The following is a 23,765-nucleotide window of genomic DNA, read 5'->3' as shown; positions in this document are numbered from 1 at the left end:
CCTACTGGGGATCGAGCCCGCAACCCGGGCATGTGCCCTTGACCAGATTCGAGCCCGGGACCCTTCAGTCTGCAGGCTGATGCTCTATTCACTGAGCCAAACCAACTAGGGTTAGTGTATTTCTTAATAGAAATTTGAAACATTTCCCAACAATTGATATGGAATAGTTCATAATCACAGATACTATAGTGTGTTAGTAAATCTTTTTTTTTTTTTTGCAGCTTATAAGTTAGAAATATTCTTTATTTATGAAAGGTGCTGTGAACATTTTGTAAGGTGTGTTTGCTTAAGCTTAAGACCATCTTAGCTTTAATTCCATTGCCATGTTAACTCATTTAGAAGTAGGTGCAAAACAGATCTACCTTTATGACAAAAAAATAACTTTATTACTTTTTATCAAAGAAGGTAATTGATACACAACTGGTGATTTGTTTTAAGACCCAAAGGAAGCTAGAAGCAAAATAAGGAGGTATTGAATAGGTATGTATGTAATGCCAATTACTGGCAAGCTATTTCAAGATCAGAAGTAATCTTCATATGTATTATTTCCATAACTGCACTAAAATCATGACCAGGCACTATTTGTTTTGTAGTGAACCTTGCTAATATACCAGATGGGGTAAAAAATAAGGTACTCCTTCAAAAATTAAGAGAATAAATGAATAAGATTATTTTGCCTAGTTTCATGTGAATTAAATGGCATTGTCAGTTAAATGGAGAAATGGGCTAAGAATAATTGGCAAAAACCTATTAAGTTACAATTGTTTTAAGTACATTATTTTTCATTTGAAATTAGGTACTCATTAATCTATAATTTGTAGTTGGCAATGTTATGTTAGTATAAAATTACATAAAGTGTTTTTGATAAAACTAAATAAATACAAGTTGAACCCTGCTTTAGCTCAGTTAAGGCAGCTTAAGTATTTTTTATGTCATGTATATGTTGCCATTTTAAGTTAGAATTATTTTTATATTTGTTATACATAAACAGCTGGCACTGGTTTTAGTGAGATTATAGTAATGATCAGTTAGTGTCTTTGGTATCTGAATAATAGCGCTGTTTCATAGCTCTGTATTTCCTAAGGAAATATAAGGCTTCTAGCTCTTTCATTACAAATTCACCCCGTGCAATAAGTTCTCTGATCTTCTCAGGGTCCTTCACATCTTTGTTTTTAAGGAAAACATTCTTCAGACGCCTTTTAAAATAGTCTGCTCCTTTTGGATAGTCTCGTCCAAGGTACAGCAGCTTAAAAGAGAAAGATTATATATTTCTAAACAATCCATGTTAATGAATAACATTTATAAAGTTGGCAACGTAATTACTTACATTTTTATAAAGATTCAGTACTTCTCCTCTTAAAGAATTAGCCATTTTCATTTATGGAAAATATCCACTTATATATAGCATACCTAAAGAAAAAGAAAGTTTGTGGGTTTTTTTGCAAATAACTGTATTGTAGTAAAAATTAAGAAAAACCGATTTTACATGGTGGGAAAATGCTAACTTTTTTTTATCCAGTTAATATTTTGAGCACTTTTATGTTCCAGGCACTGGGATATATCTATGAATTGTTGGTTAGATAAGATACCTGCTTTCACAGAACTAACATCTCCTGGGGGTGACATAAACAAGATAATTATGAATTTTGACAAGTCCCATGGAGGAACTAGGATAATGAGAGAGAGAAAATGAATTGTCAGATATGTAGGTATACCTCCTTTTAATACCACAGTAGAATGTATTAGAACTAGATTTGAATGCCAGCTTTATAATGTTGCATAGGTTACTTAACCTTTATGAGCCTCAATTTCCTTATCATCAAAAGGAAGATTGTATTTTTTCTGCTCTCAAGACAAGGCCAGATCTGGAGGACATTGAGAAGAGGCCTGGTCAAATCTAGAAGAATGCTATCCTAAGGCTAAAAAGTAGGAGAAACTTGCTGTGTGAGTCCAGCAGGCTCACAATTAATGGTAGATGAGCAATAAGATTGGTGGTAAAGAGGCCAAGTGAACAACCCATAAGGGGTTACATGAGCAGGCAACATCAAATAGGATAGATTATACCTCATGTATAATTAGTTAATGAACCAGGATATCCTAAACATAGACATTAATTCCCAATGCTTGTTATAATTGTGTGGATTAAATCATAAAAGTAACATAAGCAGACCCAAAGTAAATGTTAATGTCATTTATAACGGCCTCTAAAAGTCTGTAATTCCAATTTTCCCAATGACCTATGAAAACAGTCCCTCATTAACAATTTTTATTTTGAAACTAGAGACCCGATGCATGAAATTCATGCAAGAGTAGGCCTTCTTTCCCCCAGCTGCTGGCACCGGCTTTCCTCTGGCACCCGGGACCCAGGCTTCCCTCTGGCTGCCAGCAGGCACCTGGGCTTCCCTCTGACCGCCAGCAGGCACCTGGGACCTGGGCTTCCCTCCGGCCACCAGCAGGCACCCAGAACCCGGACTTAGTCCACAAGGACATTCAGTCTAATTAGTATATTATGTTTTTATTATAGACTATTGACCCGGTGCATGAAATTCGTGCACATTAAAAGGGAATTAGAGGAAATATTTTAATATTGCTCTTTGCCCTTTATAATAGAAGTGTCAGAGATGAAAGAAAATTAGTAAAATGTATATGAAAATCTTCCTTCTGTCAGAGTCTGGGGCATGCCATGGGAACCAGAGTCAAGTCCTCGTCCACCCACGTGCGTCTCGAAATTGCGCGAGACCCAACCTGGCCGGCCCCACCCCTGTCAAGACCCCCCTGGTGGGGGGTGTGGCCTCAGGTCACCTGACCCAGCGCTGGGAAGGGGTGTGTGGCCTGAGGTCCCCTGGCCTGGGCCAGAAGGTGCGGCCTGAGGTCCCCCATCAAGCCCTGCCAGGCGGGGGGGCACAATCTGAGGTCCCCTGTCAAGCCCCACCAGGTGAGGGGCACCGCCTCAGGTCCCCTGCCCCGGCCCAGTGCCACGCAGCCTCAGGTCCCTGCTGATTGCTCGTTAAGGCTCGTTACGGGAACTCGGCCTCTGCTGTGGGTGCAGCCATCTTGTGTTACAGGATCCCACCTCTGCTGTGGGTGCAGCCATCTTGTGTTACGGAATCCCTGCCTCCGCTGTGGGTGCAGCCATCTTGTTATGGTGTGATGTCAATTTGCATATTCCCTCTTTATTAGATAGGACTAGAGGCCCAGTACACGAATTTGTGCACGTTTGGGGTCCGGGCCTGTCAGGAGGAGGAGGTGGCAGGAGGTTGGCCAGTGGGCCCCTCCCCTGATTGGGGTGTGGGGGGCCAATTGGGGGCAGGGCTGGCCATGAGAGGGGCTGTGGGTGGTGGGCCGGCCGATTGGTGTGGGGGGCGATCAGGGGTGGAGCTGGCTGGTGGGGGGCTATAAGCTCATCGGGGTGGTGGGGGCTGACTGAGGGTGGGGCTGGCCGTGGGGAGGGGCTGTGGGCAGTGGGCCGGCAGGCCCCACCCCCGAATGGGGTGGGGAAGCCGACCGGGGGCCAGCAGCCAGGGGGAGAGGCCATAGGTGGTTGGCCATCCAGCCCTGCCCCTGATTGGAGTGGGGGGGGGGGCTGACTGGGGCAGAGCTGGCTGGGGGGAGGGGCCGTGGGCCGATCGGGATGGTGGGAGCTCATCGGCGACAGGAATGGGTGGGGGGAGGGGCTGCAGGAGGTTGGCTGGCAGGCCCCGCCCCCTATTGGGGTGCGGGGGCGATCAGGGGCAGGGTCAGCGGGGAGGGGCGAGGGGGGTTTGGCTGGCCAGCCTCATCCCCAGATCTGGCTGGTTCACTGGCCCCAGTAGGCGTCATAGCGACCAGTTGTTCCAGTTGTTCCAGCATTCTGGTCACTGGCTTTTTATATATATAGATGATTTCACCCTTGCAGAAAAGTTGCAACATACTACTAATATTTTTTCCTGAACTATTTGAGAAGTTACTAACATGCTGTCCCATCAGCCTGAATACTTTGCATAGCCATCCAATAGAAATATAAGAGGCACTTACATAACTTTACATTTTTTAGTAGTACATATTATAAAATAAAATCATTTAATAAAATTTTTACATTTAAAATATTATTTTAATGTGTCACACTAGCTATATTTTAAGGGCTTATAGGTACCCAGGACTTAGTTGCTATCACACTGGACAGCACAGCTTTAGAGTGTATTGTCCATGAACAAGGACATTTCCTACAGAACAATACAAACAGCATCAGGAAGTTAACACTGCTACGTTACTCCCGTTTGATCAACAACCTCCTCATGTTCTGGCACTTGTCCTAAAGATGCCCTTATTTCACTAGGGGCCCAGTGCATGAATTTGTGCACCTTGAAAGGAACTGTGAGCCATGAATCTGCGGTGGGCAAAGGGGTGGGTCTCGGCTTATCCTCCACGCCCCTGCCTGGTCCCTCCCACCGTGGTCCCCGGTCCCCTGTCTGCCGGCAGCCCTGCTCTTGTCGCCACTGCTCTCACGCACCAGTCCCACTCGCACCCGCTGACGGCACAGAGTGATTGGGGCCAGCGCCGTCAGTGGGTGCAAGCGGGGCCAGCGCCGTCAGCGGGTGCGAGCAGTGGCTGCTGCTCCGATCGCCCCTCAGGAGCAGGGGGAAGTGGAGAAGCCCTAAGGGGCGATCGGGGCTGGCAGCCTCTGCTTGCACCAGCTGCTTGCACTCGCTGACGGCGCTGAGCGCCGGCGCAGCGGGTGCGAGCAACGGCTCTGGCACCAGCTGTAGGTGCGAGCAGGGCCGTTGCCAAGAGCGGGTGCGAGAGGCAGCTGCTGGCCCTGATCGCCCCTCAGGAGCAGGAGGAGGTGGAGAAGCCCTGAAGGGTGATTGGGGCCGGCAGCCGCCACTCGCATCTGCTGATGGCACAGAGCGATCGGGGCCGGCGCCAATGGGTGCAAGCAGCGGCTCTGGCGCTGGCAGCAGGTGCGAGCACTGGGCAGGACCGCGGTACACAGGAGCAAAGAATTTTCAGTAACCACCAGAGGCTCGCCTTGGTCTGGCACCCCCGCTCACCTCCACCATCCCACCGTGGCCGACGCCCACCATGTTCCACACTTTACTGCCTGTGGCTGAAGCCTGCCATGTTCTGCGCATGTGCCCTGGTGGTCAGCGCACAGCATAGCGACCGGTTGTTTGGTTGTTCGGTTGTTCCACTGGGGCGGTTACTGAAAATTCTTTGCTCCTGTGCACCGCGGTCCCACGGTTCCACTGTTCGGTCTTTTTGCATATTAGGGTTTTATATATACATAGATAACAAAAGGATCCAATCCAAGATTACACATTGCCCATGTATTTTGTACAATGTGTCTCATTTTGATGTTAACTCAAGGCTAGATTAAGGTTGTGTAGTTTGGGCAAATATATTACAGACATGATGGTTTGTTCATTTTATTGCATCTTATCCGGTGGAGACAATTCCAACTTGTTTATTATGGTTGATGTTAATTTTGATCACTAGATTAAGGTTTGAATTCTCTGTAAAATTACTCCCCCCGCTTTGAAGTTAGTAAGCATTTTGTGAGAAGTACTTTGAGACTACATATATATATTCCTGAAAAACCTTTCATGTTGCAAAAACATTAAAAAATAACAGGGTTTTGGGGGGAAATAGGTTTGGGACAGACCACTCAAATCCTATGTAACTAAACAACTAATAAACAGAAACTGGTACTTGGAGAGTTAATTTGGATCACTTGAGCTTCTCTGAGCCTAGCTGGAGACTCACAGAGATGTTTAAACTGCTAAAAATAATAGAGTTAGGGGCTGGAGACTAAGGATCAAAAGAAGCAGGAGGAAGTCTTTGGGGATGATGGATATTTATCATGATTGTGGTGATGATTTCATAGGTGTATGCATATGTTTGGTTTATCAAATTGTATTTATATTTTAAATAAATGTAGTTTATTCTATGTCAATTATACCTCAGTAAAACTTTTTAAATGCTAAAAGTAGGGTTGGTAGAAACTGAGGTACACATGGAAGTAGAGAGCTATACAGTGATTGCCAACCTGTGGTCTGCGGACCACTGGTAGTCCGTGAAGTCCGAAAGGTTGGCGACTGCTGGTTTAAGGAAACCTTTGGACCCGACACTTAGTGGTCAGAATAGGTGGTTCAGTCTGCCACCAATCAATAGTTGCATACAATGGGGTATGCTTCTCTGGGGTAGGAGCCCTGAGTGTAAGCACCTGTTTAAAAATTTTTAAAAATATACCTGAACGACTCCTGCTCCCCCGTTGACCCGACTGCCCTAATTGCCCTCCCCTGCAGGCCTGGTTGCCCCCAACTGCCCTCCCCTGCAGGCCTGGTCCCTCCCAACTGCCCTCCCCTGCAGGCCTGGTCGCCCCCAACTGCCCTCCCCTGCAGGCCTGGTCGCCCCCAACTGCCCTCCCCTGCAGGCCTGGTCCCTCCCAAATGCCCTCCCCTGCAGGCCTGGTCCCTCCCAAATGCCCTCCCCTGCTGGCCTGATTGCCCACAACTGCCCTCCCCTGCTGGCCATCTTGTGGTGGCCATCTTTGACCACATGGTGGTGGCCATCTTGTGTGTTGTAGTGATGGTCAATTTGCATATTACCCTTTTATTAGATAGGATAAAGGATTTTCCCAGCAAAAAAGTAGCTGATATAACTAAGGTAAATTTTCCCCATTCTGTGCAATGTTAATTTAAACAGATTAAGGCCGTGTGTCTTTATTATTGTACACTGATATTCAGGCATTTACATGTATTTTAGCCTTTGCGAACAATCGGTCTCCCTGGGTTTGCAATTGGTGCACAATTTAAGTGCAGCAGGGGCCTGGGACTGCTCCTTAACCTTGCATCAAGTTATGGCAGTTTCTGTTCTTTGTAAATAGCCAGATGAGTTAGGGATGAAAAGAAGTCCCTCTTCATTCTGAGAATGCAGCTGTTCGTAGTAGGCAAAGGCTGGGGTAACAATCCGCACAGACAGCTTTTCTAGTGACTGGGCTAAGAAGCTAAGACTTAATCAACTCCAGTCCTGGGTCAAGCAAGGATTGTCATTTTACTAGGGATTATGGCACTCAAAGCTGTTGTTAATCACTCTTCCCCATATAGTTCAGATGGCAGTAAGAGCTGAAAGAAAACTGGCAAAGAAGGGCAATGCAATATTATTATTTATTGGGATCTGGTAGACTTGACTCAAATAGACGAAGCACATATCCCCAAAGTAGTTAAACCTAAAAAGCTTCCCACAAAAACGTATTCCAACACAACTGCCAGCACTGAAGGATATGTAGTCAGAGAGGTTGGTGGCAAGAGATGTTGCTCCCAAAGGCTGGCATACAGCTTGGTCTAGTCCGACCTAGAAGCCAGATGATATAAGTGAGCTGAAAGGAGACGCGTATGTATGTTCAGAACAGGTAGGTATTTACACCTGTCCGAAGGAAAGAGGAACGCTTCCTTACTCTTATGCAGCTTGCAAGAGAAGTACTAGAGGAGAACCATGCCCACTGGCATAATCTCTTGCAGCCCGGTGACCCCTAGAACACAGTCCGGCCTGTTCTGTCACATCCATAGCAATACCAAGGCGGTGGGGGGAGGGCGGGGAAGGTTGGTAAGAGTGAGAGTTTGAGCAAGTCCTCTCCCTGGAGGCCCACCATTTTAAGGTAATTTGGAATTATCACCTCCTTTCCCCAATCAGTCCTAGTTGAGTGGACTGAGGTTTCGTATCATAAAAAGTAGTTTGGTTGAAAACTAATTTAAAACAAAAGCTTACTTCCATTCCAAATGGCTTCAGAAGTAGATGAAGTCAACGTTTATATGTTTATCTTACTACCGGGAATTTGGAGGTGGATGTCAACTATTCCACAACCTGGGTTTCTCTTACAATGGGGACAATAACAATGTAACCCACAAAGACTAGCTCAGTAAGGAATATTTATTAATATATTTAATCAATGACGTTGGGATAGAGCATTATAAAACTAGAATTCAGAGATGAGAAATAGTGTCAACAATTTGAAAGTATTTCATGTCATGTTATGCTAAAACAGGGTTTTTGGGTTCTAAAACCATGGAGAATTCAGTTAGGCTTTGGAAGGCACTTACTTTCTTAAATCACTTAATTGTAGTTTTCTGTGGGTCTGAGTTGTCAGTGTTTCTTCATGTGGGGAGGAGTCACATTCTGAAGGTTGTGCTAGTGGTTATCACAGCTTTTGACCTTGGGCAAATAACTTAATGACCCTGGCTGGGCTTCGGCGACCTTCCTCTGTAAGCAATAACTTGACCCAGGAATTGTTTCAAATCCTTCCCAGTTCTTGTTTACAGCGGCTCTTAGAAAAAAACGACACATACCTTGCACGGGGAATGCACAGAACCAGGTGCAGGGAGAAGAGTCCGAAGGTCGTTCATTTAAAAATAAACCAAGCCACTCGGGGCCAGTCTACCTCTGATCTAAATGGCCGGCTCCCCGCTGGCCTAAGCTGTGGGGACCCGGGTAGCTGGGCAGCAGCCGACCTGGGTAGCTGGGGTGGCCCCTTTCCTTCCGGACGCCCCGACACAGATTCGCCCAACACACTCCAGGGAAAGAGGGAGGGGAGAGGCCCGCCACGGCAGAGGCGCCCGGACCCTCTCTCCCACACCCCGAGGACATCCTCGCCCCGAGCGAGCGTAACTTCACCGCCTCCAGACCCCAGGGTCCGCCAAGCAGAGGGAAACACGCGGGAGCTGCACTCACGCACTTTCCGGCGCGCCGCAGCCGGAACACTTCACACCGCTCCCACGCCTCCGTCTGTCACCCACGCAGCACGGAGGTGGGGTGCGGGCGAGCTGTCAGGGAGGGGGCGGGGCGCCGCCCGGAAGAACCCAGCGCGACTGCGCGGGCCGCGCGGGCGGAAAGCGCTGTTTTCCTGCGGCGTCAGTGGGCGGGGCTTGTCGTCCTGACAACCCCAGAGCGTTTCGTCCACACAGCTCAGCTTCGCCTCTTGCAGACAGACCGCCGAGGTCGTGCTTCGCTCAGCATGGTGAGCAGGGAATGTGGGGGAACCCGGTGAAGGGGCGAGCACCGATTCTCCTTCCCCGGTGTTCAATGACGATAAGAACCCGACTTATTTTAGAGGGGAGCAGGTCGGTTTAGGAAAGAACCCCTACCGCTGTTGGGGGGGAAAGGCCTTCTCTCAATCCGTGGTCTTCCCGTCCATTAACCCGCGGACACGTCAGATGGTGTCCTGATCTCACACTGTTGCATGGTTTAAAAAGTGGTCTCAGCCGAGTGAACATAGCGATTTTTGACTCGAGGTACGCAGCCTGCCCTGAATGTATTAACTGTGATAAAGCTTCTCGTTGTTGTTTTTTCCCCTACACTCACTCCTCAGCTGTCTTCTCCAAGAACAGAGGCGAACAGATAGCAATGAGATTAATCTCTTTCCCCATTTTTCTTAAGTTGATTTCCGTCTTCTATGACTGAAGTCAGAGGACGTGGAAATGTAAAGTTAACTATTTAAAAATTATCGGAAAATATAAAGTTCATTCTTTGTACCTATGCCCTCTGAACTTGGAGCACTGCTCACTCACTGATGCTCTTAGGATTTGCAGGGAGGGGAGGATATGTGTTGATCCCAACCCTGCTTCACATTAAAAGCCACTAGTGAGAGGTGACAATGTGCCCATCTTTAAAATATGGCTACTTGAGAGCAGGGGCAATGCTATTTATATAGTCTGCTGTATAGTACTTACTTCAAAATGGAAGTATGTTAACTGTTGTTAGCAAATATGATAATAAAAGTGGAGCCCGTTTGTAAAAGTTATGTGAGAGCAAATTCTCTTCTGTTCCTCTTTATATCATCTCCAGCATTTTAGAGTGTCTTGTGTGTAAATCATTAATAAATATGATTATGTACTTTTCAAGAATGTATAATCTGCTTTGTGCCATTTTAAACATTTATATTTTATACAGTGATAACCTTATGGCTTGAACCAGTAATTTGCCCTGTGTAAGTGTTCACATATGGGAAGTTTATAATCTTATAGTTACATGATCTCCTACAAATTCCTTACCATAAACTTAATGGACACATGGGCCTGATCAGGAAATTACAAATAGTGTAACCGAAAAATACTTCTAATTATTTATTGAAATACTTTGCTTTCCAAAATAATTTCCACACATTGCTGAATGCTGATTCTCTTTCTTATAAAATAAGCAATCATTTCACAGAAAGATTTTTCTATGAGATCATTCCTACACTTTCAAACTGGAATTAGTACCAACACTCAATGACTTATTGTTCTTTGGAACCCTTTAAACTAGTGCCTTTCTGACTGGTACTCTGGTTAGTGATAGGGCATTTGATTAAACATGGATCATTGAACGATTGTATTAAGAAAGAGTGTGAAATTTACTTATAAAAGATGCTTCAGCAAGTGAACTATTTTATTTTAGTTCTTCCTAGACTTGCTTCTAGTTTTGTCTGAATTCTTTTTTAAAAGACTTTAAGATAATTTTAGGTGTACAAAAAAGTTGCAAAGATGGTACAGAGACTTCCCTTATATTCTTTACCCAGCTTCTCCTAATTTTAGCATGTTACATAATCAGGGCACTTTTGTTAAAAGTATTTGATTTTTCAAAAGATTTATCAATTCTTTTGTTTTTCCAAATTTTAGAGCGCCAAAGCAAAGAAGGTAGGTAGAAATTTTCTCATCATAGTTTTATAATTACTGGCATTGTACAAACAGAATATTAAAACATTTTTAGTTAGTTTCTTTATAGTTTATAGAGTTTAGTAAGTGTACTTTGTAGACATTAATGCTGTTTAAATCGTGAGGTTAATCCATTCATCACTTCACATAATTAACATTGTGTGTCTGTGTGTCTGTGTGGGTGGTAATAACATTTAAGATCTACTGCCTTGGCAGCTTTCAAGTATACAAAACAGTGTTATTAACGATAGTCACCATGCTGTACATTAGATCCTCAGAACTGATTCATTTCATAACTGAAATTTATACCCCCTGACCAGCATTGCCCATTTCCTCCATCCCTCCACCCCTGGCAATCACCAATTTACTCTCTGTTTCTAGAAGTTTGGCTTTTTTAGATTTTACATCTAAGTGAGATCATACAGTTTTTGTCTTTCTCTGATTTAGTTCACATAACATAATGCCCTCAAGGTTTATCCATGTTAATGCAAATAGCAAGATTTTGTTCTTTTTTTATGGCTGAATAATATTCTATTGTATGTTTTCTTTTTCCTTATCTATTCATCTGTGGATAGACACTTAGATGGTTTCATGTCTTGGGTATTTTGAATAATGTTGCAATGAACATGGGAATGCAGGTATCTCTTCAAGAAAGTGATTTCATTACATAAAGTTTACATTCTATCTGGGGGAGGTGATGAAATAATATAAACCTATATAATAAAAGGCTAATATGCAAATCGACCAAATGGCGGGACAACCGGTCACTATGATGCGCACTGACCACCAGGGGGCAGATGCTCAATGCAGGCGCTGCCCCCTTGTGGTCAGTGCACTCCCACAGGGGGAGCACTGCTCAGCCAGAAGCTGGGCTCTCGGCTGGTGAGCGCAGCGGTGGTGGTGGGAGCCTCTTCTGCCACCGCAGCAGCACTAAGGATGTCCAACTGATGGCTTAGGCCCACTCCCTGCAAGAGGCTCCTGGACTGCCAGAGGACACAGGTCGGGCTGAGGGACACCCCCCCCCCCCCCAGTGCATGAATTTCGTGCACCAGCCCTCTAGTTTTAAATAACTTTGAATATGCAGAAAACCAAGAAAGGTTGCAGTGAGAAATGTGTGGTAGAGGATAGTGCTATTTCATATAGGGTGATTACGGAAGTAAAATTTGAGAAGAGACCTGTATGAAGTAAGAAAGTCAATAATTACCTGGCGTATGACCAATTTAGACCAAAGAAACTGTTATTGCGAAGTTGGCAGTGACCTTGTGAGAATACCAGAGTGGTTAGAATAGAGTGAGAGAGGTAGAAAGTGAAAAATAAAATATGGGGTGTGGGTGGAGGAGATAACAGGAGACAGTTCATGGCTAAGTAGACCAAGATGAAATGTTTGGGCTTTTATTCTGAGGGTAATGGATAGCCTGAGAAAGTTGTAAACAGAAGAGTGACATATGATTTACATTTTTTAAAGGGTCAGTGGAAAATTCACTCTAGGGAAGCAAGAGTACAAGTAGGAGGACTAGTTGGGAAGCTGTTGCAGCAGTATAGATCCAAGTCTTCGCACTGAAATAAATCAAATTCTAGAAGTAAAGAGGACCCTCAGAGATACACAAAGGTTTTCTAAGGAGACAAGGACACAGAGAGCTTTATGGAAATCAATTTCCAGATAATCAACTTCCATATTGATCTTTTCCTGGGGATAATCTACAGTTTCAAATTCCTGCCTTTTGCCATTACACTCTCCCCTTTCACAATTACCCTTTTGCTTTTCAAAACAAAGGCATATCTCTCAACCATTCTAATCTTACCCTCAGGCCTGGGCTATGAAACTAATGGACGATTCAAAACATTTATTCTGGCAAACCTTTCTTTAGTTATGGCACCAGGGACTTCTTGTTTTGTCTTATAAGCGCTGAAATGTGGCATTAGAAGTTTTGAGTATTCTGTATTTCTTATATATTGTAGTGTGGAGTGGTGGGACTGGTAATACTTTTTGTTTAGTGACATCACCCATGAGATTATTATCGAACAATGATACACAAAAAAACTATCACAATGTAATTCATTAATGAAACATCCAGAGTCCAAAAGTAACAATTTTTAAAAATAATTCTTTATTGTTAAAAGTATTACATATGTCCCCCTTTCCCCCTCATTGACCCCCTCCAGCCCACCCCCGCCCCCCAACCCAGGCCTTCAGCACCCTATTGTCTGTGTCCATGGGTTATGCATGTATGCATACAAGGTCTCAAAAATAACAATTTTTAATGAAAAAAGATTGAGTATTAGTAAGTATGTAAATGAGCTTAATATTTCTACATAGACCTTAAAGTCGTTTTTGAAGCTTCATACAACTTGAATTAATATTACTCGTTGCAAAAGCTAGGAAATTGTACAGGACTATAGAAAAGGTTAGAATACCAGGTGCACTGTTGAAAGATCCACCACTGCATTTACATCAATATGTTGTTTTTTCCAAAAACTACTGCACTTCATAAAATACATGAAATAGCAGAAGGCATTAAGTAGATTGTAGGGGAAAATTGCCTTACAGATTGATGAATACATAGATGATTTCTATTATTCCCAGTTAATTTATAATTGCTCTTCCAGTGAAGAAAATTATATTAAGACATGTTGATATTTGAATTATTTTTAGGAATACATCTTGTGAAGAGACTTTACAGAACTTGGTTTATTTTTATTAGAATTGATTTTATTTGAATAGACTGAGAATGGTAACTAAAAACCTTCAGGTATGGAACTATACTTTAAATCCTATTTTAATTTAGGAATACAATATTCACAAACAAGCTTTGTTTGCCTAAAATTTGAGTCCTGTTTTCTATGGAACATTCAATGTTGACCCTAAAATATAAATGATGTTAATTAAGTTCAGGTCATTAAAATTGCATCTTTTTAAAACAATGTGTAAGGAAATGGAATAAACTCATACCAGACCTCATAATACAAACTGAGGTAGCTTGTCATGAGGATGTATATTAACATGTTTATTTGTACTAAAAAATGAAGTCAGACTGTCTTCTGTAATTGTGATGTGGCCATTTGGTTTAATTGTGATATGACCAGTTGGTTTAACTTTGAAAGCCAGACTTTGCAATAGGTAAATAGTAGACACTTTTTATTCTTTAAATGAGCAAAGTCTGCAACTTTAAAGTTTTGATCAACTTAAAATTAAAGCAAGTGGTAAGATAAAATAATTTTATCAAAAATATTTTTATTTTTTCCATTTCCAGTGTTGTTGGGCTTAAACAATTTTTTGGATCAACTTTTATGCTGAAAACAAATAGTGCTGACTAAAATATACATATAGATCAAAACTGTCATCTTAAAAGCATTTAAGAGCTAATAAGATAGTAAGAAATTAACACAAGAAACCCCGTATGAAGGAAGAAACTGAAGAAGTAACAGAAGCACTGTTTTTATCGTGAGGTCATTTACAGACCTGGCCACAACTTGAACTTTGGTCTGAACAGCAACAATGGAAGCCAAACACAGTGGAATAATGTCTTCGGTAAATAACTACCAATTTAGAATTCTGTAACAGTTCCAAGAGTTTTCAAAAATAAAAGTGAAATAATATTTTCTCAGGCAAAACTTGAGTTTCCACCTGCAAAACAGAGCACATGTATAATGTATAAAACAATCATCATCATAATAATATGTGGATTCAAAAAATAAACTAAGATGCATGACAGCAAACAACATTTTCATCAGTTGCTGAATAGATAAAGAAAATGTGGTGTATCCACATGTTGTAGGTAGCGGGAACAGCACCAGGTGTTAGGCCTGACCTGGGTTTAGCAACCTCAGTATTTGAGTTCTGGCTAGGAAAGAATTCAGAGCCAAGACTCAAACTTCAAGAGAACATTTATTTGGAAAATCACAGAGGTGGAAGAAGTAATTTGTAGAAGAAATGGGATTAGGAAACAAGTTATAGAAGTAAAGAAAGGGACCTTAGAGCTTGAGAGTGAGGATGCTAATAGTAACCTGCCTGGGGGGACAGCGAGGGGGAAAGGGAGAGGGGAGACGTGCAGCCCTCCTCCCTGGAGGGCGAGTGCACAGCATCCTCCCTCCTAAGGGTTTAAGGTAGATATTTTAGGGGAGGCACCAGGGGAAGATCTCAATAGAATATTCAGCAGCTTTCCTGGTGTGTCCTTTCAGGGTCTACGTCTCCACTGATTGATTGGTCGGCGCCAGGGCAGGGGGTCATTATCCAATGCAGTTAGTCCTCAAGTCAGCCATGGCATCACTTGTCTGGTTTTGCTGCTTTTCTGGGCTTGGGGCTGAAATATAACTGAGGCCTGGATATTATTTCTAGGGAGGAAAGGTCACTCTGGGGGCAAGGTCCCATTCTACAATTGCTTTTTGCTAGGCACCCAGGGCTTTCTGCCCTGGTGATCTTCTGTACCTGACCTATCCGTGCTCTGCTCATGTCTGTCTAACTGCTTACCACACATACAATTGAATATATATATATTTTTAGCCATAAAATGGAAATATCGGTACCTACTATACCATGGATAAATCTTCAAAACATTATGCTCAGTGAAAGAGACCAATCACTAAAGACCACACATCGTATTATTCCAGTTATATGAAATGTCCAGAATAGACAGATCTATACAGAAAATAGATGAGTGGTTTCCTAGAGCCAGGAGGTTGGGAGGGAATGGAGAAGGGTGACTGCAAATAGATATGGGATTTCTTTTATGGGGGTGATAAAAATGTTCTAAAATTAATTATGGTGGTGGTTGGTTATACAACTTTGTGAATACATTAAAGTCATGAATTGTATACTATAAATGGGTTAATTGTGTGGTATGTGAATTATATATCAGTAAAACTGTTATAAAAAGATACATGACAACAACATGTATGATTTGGGTAAGGAGAGAACAAATTGAGTTAAGATGTTCTAAAGTCCATGTAAGGTCTCATAGTAGGATAAATGTAATCATATATTAGTCATATATGTTGACTTTCTAGAATAGCCACTAAAACTATATAAACAGAGTATATAAATTCCAAACTAGTAGAGGGAAAATAGTGGGTTGACAAAAAATAGTCAATGAAAAAGATATCAAGAAAGAATACAAAATGACTGCCAAACAATACCCCAAAATAAAAAAAGAAAGCTTGTCCGACTGGATAAAAAATAAAATCCACCTCTTGTTTTCTTGGTGCATGGTGGGGCTTTTTGTCCGGCTCTCCTGCATTCGCCTACACGGCCCAAGGCTCTGTGGGCCCCACACGCGAAGGACTACAACTAGGCTGATGCTGTACCGCCCCCGGCTCCAACACGAAAAGGAAACTGGACACTGGCTTTGCTTCCAGCTTCACTGAGACCCCAGCTACACTTCTTCTCTCTGGCCTAATGGGACTTTGGAAACGCAGAGATTTAATTCCATGGAAAAAAAATCACGAATTCTCCCGTGGGGGAAAAGAAAATTCAGCAATAATCTTTTTACAAACACTATGCAAATAAAAATACAGAAAAGTTGAAAATAAGATGATGGAAAAAAGACATGTTATGCAAATGCTAGAAAAATGAAAGCTGATATAAAGCTATATTAATATTATATACAATGGACTTTAAGGCAAAAAGCACTTCTAGAAATAAAGAGGGTCATTTGTAATGACAAAGATGTGACCAACTAAGAAAATGTAAAATTTTAAAGTTGTATGTACCTAATTACAAAGGCTTGAAATATACACTAGAAATTTAGAGAACTAGTAGTAAAAGTAGGCAATCAGAGTGGGAGGTTTCCTCTTTCAGTAATTAGAAGGTGGAATAACATAAAGAACAAATCTAATGAATTAGATATATTTACAACATGGTATCCAACAAACAAAAATTAAAAAAATATTTTTTTTTATTGGTTTCAGAGAAAAATGCGGGGGGGGGAGATTGAAACATCAATGATGAGAGAGAAACATTGATTGGCTGCCTCCTGCACAACCCCTACTGAGGATCGAGCCCGCAACCCGGGCATGCGCCCTGACCGGGAATCCAACCGTGACCTCCTGGTTCATAGGTCCACACTCAACCACTGAGCCACACTGACCTATAAGCATAGGTATTTTCCCCCAAAATGACAGTACACTCTGACATAAACCTATTCTCAAATTTCAAAGAACTGAAACAATTCACAGCATGTATGAAATTAAGTTTAAAAATCAAGGAAGCCAGGGAGGTACTTCCACTTTGAGGCATCCGCAGTAGATGTTAAGATAATGACCATAAAGGCCTGTCTGTCCAGCCTGGGAAAAGGACCAGATTGGGTAAGGGACACAGAACTCTGGAGGATCTACAAAATGGATTGGTTCTGGGGAGGATCCAGCATCAGCCCCCTAGAGCTTGGGAAGTTGATCGGTTGGTTTAACGAAGTTCCTGGTCCTTCCCAAACCCCAGGTAATATAACCCCAGCTTAACAAAGCGCTCTTGCCCAGTCGAACTGGCTCAGTTTGGTTCAGTGTCGTCTTGTGCATCCAAGGGTTGCCAGTCTCAATTCCCAGTCAGGCATAGGCTTGCAGGTTTGCTCCCTGGTTGGGACACCTGCGTAAGGCAACCAGGGCAATATCTCTCTCTCCCCCTTTCTCTCTCTAAGCATGTCCTCAACCTAGGATTCAAAACAAAATAAAACTCCCTCTCTCTGACCCCATAACTCAACTCGCACTTGCTGGAGTGCTCATGTATCCTCTCTGGACAGCAGCCATGTGACTTAGCAGCTGCCTGGGGCCAGGGGCGGACAGCAAGGTCCTGGCACAGCGCTAACCAGAAAAGCGGCCTAAGCTATCCCGGGGAAAACTGGACCCTATTTCCCTCTTCTGGGGGTATCTGCCCCTCATATCTGAATGTTAAAATTTGGGGGGCACAGACTTAATTAAGTATTATCTGCTCTGTAAAATTTTACTTGATCCCAGCTATTGAAAATAATCTCTCCTTCCTTCAAACTTGCAAAATAATTCTTTGTTTATCTGCTAGTCATAAAAATTGCTTTTATCTTTGTAGACATGTTGCAGTATTAAAACTGTTTTTTACATATATCTTTTAATCCTTACAACAGTGAAATGAGGTTCTATTTAGCACCACTTTAAAGATGTGAAAACTGGGAATGGGGGAGTTACTTAAATTATACATACTTGTCAGTATTACTCTTGCTGTTGAATAATTTATATGCTTATTTTTCATACTTGTTTTCATACTTTGTCCCTTAAGGCACCGAGCCAAGGCTTTGCACATAATAGGCTGTCTTATTTGAATGAGTGAACGACTGGATTCATGGGAGCAAAACTGTTTTTCATAATTATGCTTTGAGGGATATGTGCTTTTAAGTTACTTGGGTGTATGTTAATAGCCTTTTTTTGAATGTTGTGGCCTTCATGAAGACTGGCAATAAGAAAAAGAAATTCTCTAAAGCTGAACGACTGAAGCAGCTACAAGAGGAGGAGGAGAAACGACTAAAAGAGGAAGGTACAAAATACACAGTTATACTAATTTCATATGTAGGTTATACACAGTTATACTAATTTCCTGTAATGTAGTCAAAATATTTTTAAAGAATTTTCAAAATTCTTTAATTTTTCAAGTTTAATTTTTTATAACAGATGCCTACTATTTAAAGGGTACCCAGAAAGTTGATAGTACACACAAATCACTTTCAGATATATCTGGAAGTAGAGTTATCAGATAAAATACAGGATGCCCAGTGAAATTTGAATTTCAGATAAAAAAATGGATAATGGTATAATTTGCCCCATGCAATATTTGGGACATACTTAAAAAAAACAAACCAACAAAACAAACAACTCATTATTTATCTGAAATTCAAATTCAACAGAGTATCCTTTATCTTTATTTGTTAATTCTGGCAATCTTATTTGAAGTATTTATATTTACAGGTGAAATAGGGGCATCGGTGCTGATTGTGCACTGAGAATTCTGACACTCAGATTCAATAGTATGGGAAATATACGTTAGCAAGAAGTACACGCAGCTGCCTCGATTCTTATAGTTTAATAATATTTATCACTTAAAAAATGTCTTTTTGTTCTTTAGAGGAAGCCCGTGTGAAATCTGAAAAAGAAGAACTAGCAAGGCTAGAAATAGAACGAATTGAGAAAGAAAAATGGCAACAACTTGAAGCAAAAGTAAATAAATGTTAATGATGTCATTAGTGAAGACAAACTATATGGCTATCAGATCTGTTGGACCATTTAATGTCATTCTCCTCTAGGAGCTACCAGGAACATTTAGGCCTATCTGAACTGGCTTAACTCACTAATCCTACCATAAAATTAATGACATACCATCCACATTTCACAGTTAGAGAAATAGAGAAATCAAGCTAGGTCAGAGCCAGACCTAGACATAAGTACTCTAGTATGTGAGCCCATGCTTGTAAACACTAAGTTATTATTCTCAATCTGTTTTATAGATAAATAAACAGGGACCAAAAAAAATAAAATTCAAATTTACCTCTTCTTTTTTAGTTCCACTTCTCTTTTTCACCAGAATTTTTCAGATCAGTAGTTCTGAAGTATTTTGATCTCAGGGAAAAAAAAAACAACCTCATTACTCTTAAAAATTGAAGACCCACAAGGAGCTTTGTTTATATGAGTTATATCTATCAACATTTACCAGAGTAGAAATTAAAACTGAGAGCCCTAGCCAGTTGCTCGATGGTTAGAGCGCCAGCGCTTGGACCGAAGGGTCTCTGGTTTGATTCAGGTCAAGGGTAGTGGGTTCAATTCCCAATTAAGGGCATGTATCTTGGTTGTAGGTTCCCCAGCCCTGGTGGGGGGGGGGACATGTGGGAGGCAACCAATCGACATTTCTCTCTCTCTTTCTACCCCCCCTTCCCTCCACTCTATAGAAATCAGTGGAAGAAATATCCTCAGGTGAGGATTAAAAATAATTAAATTTAAAAACCACAAACATTAATATAATCTCTAATCAAATCAGAGAAAGTTCTTAAGGATTTCAAAATTCTCACAGTGCTACCACTGGTCAAGGACACACCAGTTTTCTAAAATTTAAAATTTATTTGAAAGCTTGAATTTTATCATTGGCAACAAATGCTTTAAATTGTCTCCTGGAAATGACATGCTCAATTCATTCATTTTTGAGAGAATGTCTGCCAAAATACTTAAATAAGTACACAAGAATTTATTCCTCAAGACAGTATTGTCTGTTGATATGTAGCAGACATACTTTATGCTTACTTCCCATTTTATCACACAAAATATTAAAAAGACATACACTTAAAGGTTGAAATTTAATAAAATTAATAATCACTTTTTCATCTGGTCATTCTCACATGAAACTGGCAGTTTAATACCCACCCCCCCGGAAGAATATGGCCACTAGTACAGTTTGTGCCTTGATTTACGCTAAGTCGTCTGCAGTTTCATACCATCTTGCACCATCAGTGCAAATGTGTACACTGTGAGAAAGGCAAATAAAGTCTCAGTATTATTGTGAAAAGATATTTGACCTCACACATCCCAGAAGAGCCTGGGGATACACCAGGAGTCTGCGGACCACACTCTGCAAACCACTGTTTCAGATGAAACCTTTTAGAAATATCAGTTACATTCAAGCTAATTATAATATGTATTCTGAAACTAAATACTTTGCCAAGTAAATTTTCTATGCTACTTATGAAACACAAAGCTGAAATTAAAAAATAAATTTATGTGTCCCCATGCAATAGGATCTAGGAAGGAAAAATGAAGAACTTGGAGAACTTTACTTATTAGAGAATTGTTTTTCTGAAGCAGAGAAAATGAAACGAGAACATAGATTGCATTCTCAGGTAAGACTTATTATTATTTTTTTGATATAATACTTTTGTACCACAAGAGGGAGTTATAGTCCGGTATCTTTTTTAGTCTTAAGAAATTCTAAATTTGACTATGAAAAAAAATCTCTAATGTGACAGATTGCTTATAGCTTTGCAGACAACTATTTGTCAATAATAAGGTCCTTGGAACATTTATATCCTTGGATTTAATTTTTGGAATCTTTACTGAGGAAATTATCCTAAATTAAAATATAAAAACTGGATTTAAGGCAATCTAGTATTGCTCAAAATGGCATTAACTTTAGAAACAATATAGGTAATTATCAGGAGAAAAAGGAAAAACCGTAATAATATGACAAAATATGATTATGGTATAATTTTAAGCAAAATACTTTAAGTAGAATATGATTACAAATGTAGAATTTGCATAAATTACAAAATGACTGGAAGGGTTCATACCAAAATGCTAATGGAAATGAACAGTTAGCAATCATTTAAGAAGTAGAAATTAACCCAAGTGTTGGCTTTTGTAAATATAGGAGCTCTATGAGTAGAGAGAAAAGCAAAAACAAAGCTAGCTCATATATTGTTTTAAAAATTAAAATGACAATAAATATGTATTTATCTTAATTCTTGAAAATTATTTTTCTGAAGAGCAATTTGGTTATTTTAGAGATAAATCAAGTAACTGGTTAAAGTCATAATATGTCTTTAGCCTAAATTGGGAAAACTAGGTTATGAGAACTCGTACATAAACAAGAAGTAATTTACTCTTTGGTTGAATTTCATCAGTGTGAACTTTCAAACATTTTTACTCTACAGTGGACACACTACATTCAATGTGATGGGAGTCCTGACCCCTCAATAGCCCAGGAAATTAATACTTTCATTAGCTTGTGGAGAGAGGAAAAAAATGAGACATTTGAGGAAGTAATTGCAAAGAGTAAACTAGTACTATATGTAAGTACTTAAGTATTATTCTATAATTTTAAATTACTTGAATTACAAATTAATTCCAAAAATAGAAATTAAACAAATATGATAGTTGCCAATTAATAGCACTGTTGCTTCCTTGGCTACGGAGAAAAATATTTGCTAACCTTTTTTTTTTTAACTCCTAAAAACCTCTTGATGCCTAAGGTGAGGTCAACATAACATAAATGTGAAATGTTAATTGTAATGTGTATCTAATTCAAGCACAAAAATTAAGTTGCATCTATTTATGTAAATAATTTAGGGGGAAAGTGCATAATTTTATTATCAGCTGGCATTATTCACTATTCAGTGATGCAGTACACATGTTTTTATTGTTAACTAGGTGCCAGACACCTATTCATTCAGGCAGGGAAAGTATCAAGATGATTAAGAATATCCTATGTTCTATTTCTGCAAATAAGATGGACAGACTAGCCTGAAGAATTACCGCTTTAAATAGACTTAAAAATGCTAGAAAACATTTTTCATTTATTTTTATTTTTTAAAGTCTTTACCTTTTTTTTATTTCCTTTAATCTTTATTGTTTAGAGTATTACAGATGTCCCCCCTTTTTCCCCTTATTGCCCTCCTCCACCCAGATCCTGCCCGCCCAGGACTTTACCACCCTATTGTCTGTGTCCATGGGTAATGCACATCTATACTAATAAAAGCCTATGTGGTCGTGACGCCCTCACGCCGTGATGCCCTCATGCCATCACAACCCATCACCAGGAGGTTGCGTGTGTAGCGGGTGCATGCTGGTGGGTGGGGCTGTATGAGCAGCAAGGCGAGTGAGGATGGGCAGGGACTTGATGCTGGATCCCCAGCGGGGACTTGACCAGGATGTGCATCGGGGGAGTGGATGGCAGCTGCCGCTGCCCAGGGCCGGCCTGAGGCCCAGGCAAGTCGCGGATGGCAGCTGCTGCTGCGAGGGCCCGAGGCTCAGGCAATGAGGGCCGGCCCGAGGCTCAGGCAAGCCACAGTGGCTGTGAGGGCCGAGGCTCAGGCAGCCTCATGGCCAGCAGTGGCAGCAGCAGAGGCATGATGGGGGCATTGCGTTCCCCTGACCGCCGGGTCGCCTCCTGCAGAGGGAGGCCAGAGGCAGCAGCAGCGAGGGAGTGATGGGGCAGTGCTTTCCCCTGATTGGCCGGTGGCCTCCCACAGAGAAGAGGAGAGAGGGCCTAAGCCATCAGTAGGACATCCCCTGAGGGCTCCGGGACTGTGAGAGGGGGCAGGCTAGGCTGAGGGACACCCCCTGCCCAGTGCATGAATTTTCATGCACCAGGCCTCTAGTATGCATATAAATTATTTGGTTAATCTCTTCCTAGCCCTCTCTCCCCCTTCCCTCTGAGATTCATCAGTCTCTTCCATGTTTTCATGCCTCTACTTCTATTTTATTCATCTGTGTGTTTTGTTCATTAGATTCCTTCATTTATTTTTAGATTCAATTGTTGATAGACATGTATTTATTACCATTTTGTTCATATTTTTTATCTTTTTTTTTCTTCTTCTTCTTCTTAAAGAAGACCCTTCAACATTTCATGTAGTACTGGTTTGGTGGTAGTGAGCTCCTTTAGCCTTTTCTTCTCTGTGAAGCTCTTTATTTGACCTTCAGTTCCAAATGATAGCTTTGCTGGGTAGAGCCTCCCACACACTGTGAGGTATTTCACACCAATGGATTCATCAACAGTGTTCTCGCCATTGCATGTGCTCTCTACCGGGAGGCTGCCATGGCATGATGCTGGACCAGGAGTCTGGTGCTCTGCCATTAGCAGGGAGGCTGTGGGAAGTAGCACTGGAGTTCACTAGTGATGAGCGAGAAGTGGTATCTTCCTGTTATGAATGTGGGGTACAGAAGTACAAGTAATAAGTAGTGGGGAAAATAAGAAAAGGATAAATAAAAGGAGACAGCAGAAGAGAAAAATCACCGTAATAGGAAACTAAAGCAGGAAGCCATAAGAGCAACAGAAAGGACGGGATAGCAGAGAACCCATGGTAAACATCAAGTTCCAAGTTATCAAATTTATTTCTTTGACAAACTCTGAGATAACGCTTACTATGCCAGGCTTTGGAAATAGTAACTTGCTGAATTTTCATAATAACCATGTGAGGAAGGCACCATCATTCTCATTTTACAGATGAAGTTGAGGCATAGAGATGTTAAAGAACTTGCCCAGGATCACACTGGTAGTTGAGAGGTGGCTAGAGCTGAAACCCACTGTCTGGTTCGAGTCCATACTACTCTATGCTACCATGTTGCCTCTCCTAATTTATAAGTTATTTATTTATTTATTAGCTT

At 41.4% G+C, this 23,765-nt stretch overlaps 2 protein-coding genes across 8 annotated transcripts in view; one reads left to right on the top strand and one right to left on the bottom strand.

Annotated features, from left to right (window-relative positions):
* Positions 1-15: 15 nt before the first annotated feature.
* Positions 16-8,830, bottom strand: ETFRF1 (electron transfer flavoprotein regulatory factor 1). Of its 4 annotated transcripts, none has more exons than XM_079774799.1 (3): positions 8,707-8,830; positions 1,328-1,410; positions 16-1,246 (listed from the first exon to the last, which is right to left on the bottom strand). In XM_079774799.1, the coding sequence occupies exons 2-3, from the start codon at positions 1,376-1,378 to the stop codon at positions 1,025-1,027; spliced, it is 273 nt and encodes a 90-aa protein (XP_079630925.1). In that variant the 5' UTR covers positions 1,379-1,410; positions 8,707-8,830; the 3' UTR covers positions 16-1,024. The 4 variants fall into 4 exon arrangements, with proteins under 4 accessions (XP_079630925.1, XP_079630927.1, XP_079630926.1 ...); XM_079774801.1 differs by having other exon boundaries at positions 8,711-8,822; XM_079774800.1 differs by having other exon boundaries at positions 8,325-8,806.
* Positions 8,831-8,935: 105 nt separating this feature from the next.
* Positions 8,936-23,765, top strand: part of DNAI7 (dynein axonemal intermediate chain 7) — a 48,782-nt gene continuing 33,952 nt past the window's right edge. The window contains exons 1-5 of one of the 4 annotated variants that reach the window (XM_079775337.1): positions 8,936-8,992; positions 18,075-18,159; positions 18,745-18,836; positions 20,402-20,503; positions 21,314-21,451. In XM_079775337.1, coding sequence (XP_079631463.1) covers positions 8,990-8,992; positions 18,075-18,159; positions 18,745-18,836; positions 20,402-20,503; positions 21,314-21,451 — 420 coding nt within the window. In that variant the 5' untranslated portion in view covers positions 8,936-8,989. Of the gene's footprint in view, positions 8,993-17,659; positions 18,160-18,744; positions 18,837-20,401; positions 20,504-21,313; positions 21,452-23,765 lie in introns of those variants that run through there. The other 3 variants (XM_079775336.1, XM_079775338.1, XM_079775339.1) reach the window with 3 other exon arrangements.

This window comes from Cnephaeus nilssonii (genome assembly GCF_951640355.1).
Source record: "Cnephaeus nilssonii genome assembly, chromosome: 6".
Classification (NCBI taxonomy): domain Eukaryota; kingdom Metazoa; phylum Chordata; class Mammalia; order Chiroptera; family Vespertilionidae; genus Cnephaeus; species Cnephaeus nilssonii.
This window is presented reverse-complemented; position numbering and strand designations above follow the sequence as displayed.

What these genes read in the sequence shown, in the direction of transcription:
- ETFRF1 (XM_079774799.1), bottom strand. Translation starts at nt 1,378, where the DNA reads ATGAAAATGGCTAATTCTTTAAGAGGAGAAGTACTGAATCTTTATAAA. An exon ending in TACTGAATCTTTATAAAAAT is followed by an intron (nt 1,247 to 1,327) that starts GTAAGTAATTAC and finishes TTCTCTTTTAAG; the next exon opens with CTGCTGTACCTTGGACGAGA.